General features: G+C 43.6%; 1 protein-coding gene across 1 annotated transcript in view; it reads right to left on the minus strand.

The window, feature by feature from the left end:
- The window catches only part of LOC143020941 (uncharacterized), a 29999-nt gene extending 25223 nt beyond the window's left edge, over nucleotides 1–4776 (minus strand). Inside the window, exon 1 of the mRNA XM_076177929.1 lies at nucleotides 3554–4776. Coding sequence (XP_076034044.1) covers nucleotides 3554–4514 — 961 coding nt within the window. The 5' untranslated portion in view covers nucleotides 4515–4776. The remainder of the gene's footprint in view (nucleotides 1–3553) is intronic.
- Between the last annotated feature and the right edge of the window lie 746 nt (nucleotides 4777–5522).

Raw genomic sequence — 5522 nt, forward strand, 5'->3', positions numbered from 1 at the left:
TATCATTTCCATCGAAACTGTATCAGGGCAGGGATCCAACTGGAACTTGCGTTCTTATATACATAATACATATATATGTATATTATATATACATACATATACAGTACATACATACATACATATATATATATATATATATATACACACACACACATTTATTAACCACAATTCACTTTAATTCTAAGCCATCAACATCGAGAGGCTCAAGGAGGCATACATGCAGAAATTGAATCGTGGTACAGCCAAGGAGTCGAACCTGCGCGAGCACGTGACAAGTGATAGTGACTTAACCTGTTCACTAGGACCCAATCAGTGTTGTACATATATATATATATATATATATATATATATATATATATATATATATATATATATATATATATATATGAAGATTTTGTCATTGGAAACGGCAGATTGCTTTATTGGGACGAGAGAAACTTCGACTGAGCTCCGAAGAGGTTCAAGGGTCAAGATTGCACTCGTCGGCAGAAACCTTCGGGAAACAGACTGCCTCAGGTTCCTCGATCTGAGATCGGGAAGTTTTCTCATGACTCATTCATGACTCCCCCCGAAGAGTGGGGGGGGGGGGCGGCTGCGGCGGTGAAGGGGAGTGAGTCAGAGAGGGGACGGGGGCGGAGGAAACGGAGAAGTAGGTGGGGAGGAGGGAAGAGAAGAAAGAGGAGGAAGTAGAGAAGGGGAGGAGAAGCAGAAGGAGGAGTAGGGGTAGGATGAGGAGGAGGAGGAGGAGAAGGGAGTGGGGAGGAGGGAAGAGAAGAAAGAGGAAGAGAAATAGGAGGAAGTAGAGAAGAGGAGGAGAAGCAGAAGGAGGAGTAGGAGGAGGAGGAGGAGGAGAAGGGAGTGGAGAGGAGGAGGAGAAGGGAGTGGGTAGGAGAGAATAGAAGGAAGAGAAAGAGGGATAGGAAGAGAAATAGGAGGAAGTAGGGGGGAGGGTGGAGGGGGCTGAAGAGGAGGAGAAGCTGAAGGAGGAGTAGGAGAAGGAGGGAGGAGAAGGAGGAGGAGGAGGGAGTGGGGAGGGGGGATGAGAAGAAAGAGGAGGAAGTAGAGGAGGGGAAGGTGGAGGGGGTCGAAGAGGAGAAGAAGCAGAGGGAGGAGGAGGAGGAGGAGGAGGAGGAGAAGGAAGAAGAAGCAGGAGGAGGAGGAGGAGAAGGAGGAGGAGAAGGAGACGGAGGAGCAGAAGGAGGAGAAGAAGAAGGAGGAGAAGAAGAACGAGGAGAAGGAGGAGGAGGAGGAGGAGGAGGACTGAGGAGGAGTTGTGTCTTTGTTCTTCTTCATATGTTCGTGGTTCACCACGTGGTGTCATTAAGGCACAGTCCACCGGATTTCGGTCATGGGCTCTTCGTTTCAGAAACCAAGAGAACTGAAGTTGTTGTGCATTACAGTTCATGCACGCAAAGGCAAAATCTAAAGTACCCAATCCACAAAATCATTCACGCTTACACAGAACATGAATAACAGGGTCGAAGTGAAAGTATGCAAAATTGTGTATGACAGCATGGATAAAGACTTGACTTAAACGGGGAAGTTGTACCAAGTATAGATGAATACATATACAATACATATACATATACATATACATATACATATACACTCGATGACACACACACACACACACACACACACACACACACACACACACACACACACACACACACACACACACACACACACACACACACACACACACATATATATACATACGCATACACATACAAAATATATATGTATATATATATACACATACATACAGTATACATAAATATATATATATACATATATATATATATATATATACATATATATATATATATATATATATATATATATATATATCGGTTAAGTCACTGTCACTTGTTAAGTGCCAGCGGAGGTTCGAATCCTTAGTTGTACCACGTATCAATTTCTGCATGTATGCCTTCTCGAGTTTCTCGATGTTGATGGCTTAGAATTAAAGTGATTTGTAGGTGATAACTGTAAATCTGTTCACTGGAACCCATTCAGTTTATGTATATATATATATATATATATATATATATATATATTATATATATATATATATATATACACATATATATATACACACATATATATATGTATGTATATACATATATACATACATATACATATGCATATACATGTACGAGTACATATACATATACATAGACATAAACATATGCATATACATATACATGTCTATGTACATGTGCGTATACATATACGTGTGTACATATACATACACACGAACATATACAAGGTACATACGCGGTGAGTACGTATACATGTGAATTGTACATATATTGCGATGCATCAACTAGTATATGATGCAAACATATAATATAAATATACATATGCAGTATGTATAGCCACGTGTATTTTGACATATACAATGCATGTATGTATTTATACCCGTACTTATAGGTACAAACATATACATATAGACATACATTTATACATTCAAACAATTATACATGATACGTTTGTGTAAATGCATGCATTCATAATCACACACACCTACATGCAATGACATTAGCTCCGAGGTGGTCTGACAGTAGCGTGGAGAGTCGTGAAATATGTCGACATGTTAGACAAAGAGGGCCTATTATTGTGAGAAAAAAGAAGAAGACTAGATGTTGAAAAATATTAAGAAATGTAGTTTTCTATACAGAATCACTGATTCATGAGTTTGGATAAATGAATAATAGATTTAAACAACTTAAGAAGGAAATAGATAAAAACTGGTTTACCTACAGAAGGGTCAACGAATGGAATAGACTTGGTGACCATGTTGTAAACACAGAAACCATTGTTTGTTTTGATAGGTGGTAATGGACATGGAACTACCCAGTGTAGGCCTTATGGTCTCTTGTAGTCTCCTTCATTCCTATGTTCTATGTTCTTAGGTAATATGGGACCTACAAGGTCAGAATTGATCGTTGGGAACGGAGAAACTAGAACTGACGAGTATAGCTTTTTCTTGAATACTAGAAATAGGTAAATACATACATACGTACTTCATACATAATACATGCAAATACAGATATATTCATATATACATGCTTCATATATGTATATGTATATATATATGTATACATATATGTATATATATGTATAAATATATACATATTCATAAGTATATACATGCATATATGTATATGCATGTGAATACATGTATACATATATTTATATGTACATTTATATACATATACATACATACATGCATATGAACATATTTGTATATATATATGTATAGGTATGTCTATATATGTGTATTAATCGCATGTGTATTGTGGGAGAGAGAGAGGCGAGAGAGCTAGAAAGAGAGAGAGAGAGAGAGAGAGAGAGAGAGAGAGAGAGAGAGAGAGAGAGAGAGAGAGAGAGAGAGAGAGAGAGAGAGAGAGAGAGATAGAAAGAGATATTGTCGAGACAAGCAGGAAGTAAATATCGACATCAACGGAGCGCGCAGAAGCACAAAAACACTATTACACTTCGTGACAAACCCGTTCTCCAGGATCTGTTCGAGACAGAAACCACTCACCTTCAGGAGTCAGACTACTAGAGTCGTCCTTCACGATGATGCCTTCGTCCACAACGTTCTTGTTGAAGGATCTGTCCTGATGGTGAACGGTGATATCGGCCGGTGCCTCCGGCTCGTGGCCTGGGATTCTCAAAACTCCGTTTTTGGTGTTGAAAGACGTCGTAGTACTTGCCGTGGTGACCCTCCTGATGTTAGAGTCACTGGGAATCGCCGTGGCTGTCGGGGTGGGCAGACCTCTGTTTTTGGTAACTGCGGGGGTGAATCCGCCTCCTGGTGACCTCGCCGTGCCCTGACCTGATCTCAGGGTCGGCCTGATGGGGGCTTCTGGGCCGGGGTTGCTTCTGAAGACGTTGCTTCTCCCGGAATTGGGAGAAAGCTGCGGGGTCGTTTGTCGGTTCTCTGGACGGGGTGTCTGCTGCTGCTGCCTATTGTTATTGTTGTTGTTGTTCTGTAGAGGAACCAGGAGGAAATTCCCTCCGGGGCGCTGCTGTCCGGCGCCCCCTCCGCCGCCGACGCCTCCTCCGGTGATACTCCTTCCGGCGTTGGGACTCTGCCTCAGGTTCGGGTCTCCGGGGACTTGTCGTGGCCCAGGTCGTGGACCGTTACTTGCTGGGGAAGGACTGACTCGCATCGTGGGCGCTGGGCCCTGGGTTATGCTCTTTCCTATGTTCCCGGAGGGCTGAGACCCCAGCGGAACCCCTGTCCCCTGGAATGGCACTCTGCCGTTAGGCCCCTGTGGTGCCACCTGCTGCCCACCCGGGGGCTGTCGAGGCGCCACGCTGCCCTGGGGGAATCCAGAGTCCAGGTGTAGCTTCCCATGATGTCCTGGGTTGAAACCGCCATGGGGAATTGGCAGTGGAGCTCTAAGGATGATTTTCCCTCCATCGGCCTCTCCACTGTCGGGGTCATCGAAGGGATTATCGAGAAAGCTCCTGAAGGCGTCTGTAGGCTTGGGTACCATTGTCTCTTACTGTCTCACTAAAGGTCCGTGAAATGATGGCTTAATTCAGCAAAAATGTTTCTAGCAATTATCCAACACACTATACTTTCGATAATCGCTAGGGTATCACAATCATACTGGCACTACATTGATAATCAAAGTAATAAATAGTTAGGAACTTATTTCATCACTGTGTAGAGTTCCGTGCGCGAGATGCAAGCGACTTGGGTGAGCCCGGGCGCCTAGGCGTTTTATACGATCTCACCAGCGCTCAGATCGAAGGCTCGCTGCCGACTGGAGCTCGGTGCCTCTCGCGCGGTAACATGGATGTGCCTGGCGGAGGGGGGCGGGGGGTGGTAGGGAGTGGGGGACTCCGCGGAAGGGGCGGGGTTGGGTGAGAGGAGGGTGGGTGGGGGGGGAGCTTTCGAAGGTTATCATCAGTATCCCAGCTCCTGGACCGTTTCAAGGGACTATTTATAAACGCTACTGAGAAGCTAAATTTCTCTGGTTCCAGCCCCATGTTTCGAAGTACTGTACATCGGAGTTCTCGTACATGGAAAAATATTTAGAAACATTTTCGCTTATCTTCGGCTTGCACGTGAGGTATGGAAAAACACAGGCATCTTAAGATTTTTTTTCTGTTATTCTTTTTTATTTGTAAGATTCTGTTGTCACTGTTGCTGAGGCAGACGCCTCAAGGAACGACGACATGACGTCACAGTCGGGTACAAAATCATCAAAGTTGCGGATGTCTGGAGCCGCCGTTGCTATCGGAGACAGAGAGGCACAGGAAAATAAAGCAGTAATTCCCCTTCAACCACATTCGCACAAACACTACATTGAAAACGTACGAAATAGTGTTCCTGTTTGCATGCATATACGTTTGCTTACTAGCGTCCTTGGCCAAGTAAATAAATCTTTATAAAGTCAAGGAAAATGGCCTTAGACTCTCCCCAGCTATTACACGGTAAGAGATGATAAAAATAACTTTTACGGGAGGGTTGGTGACCCCCCAACAAATGGGGAAAG

The sequence above is a fragment of the Oratosquilla oratoria genome, chromosome 41 (genome assembly GCF_046742065.1).
Source record: "Oratosquilla oratoria isolate Oo_2021 chromosome 41, ASM4674206v1, whole genome shotgun sequence".
NCBI classification, from domain to species: domain Eukaryota; kingdom Metazoa; phylum Arthropoda; class Malacostraca; order Stomatopoda; family Squillidae; genus Oratosquilla; species Oratosquilla oratoria.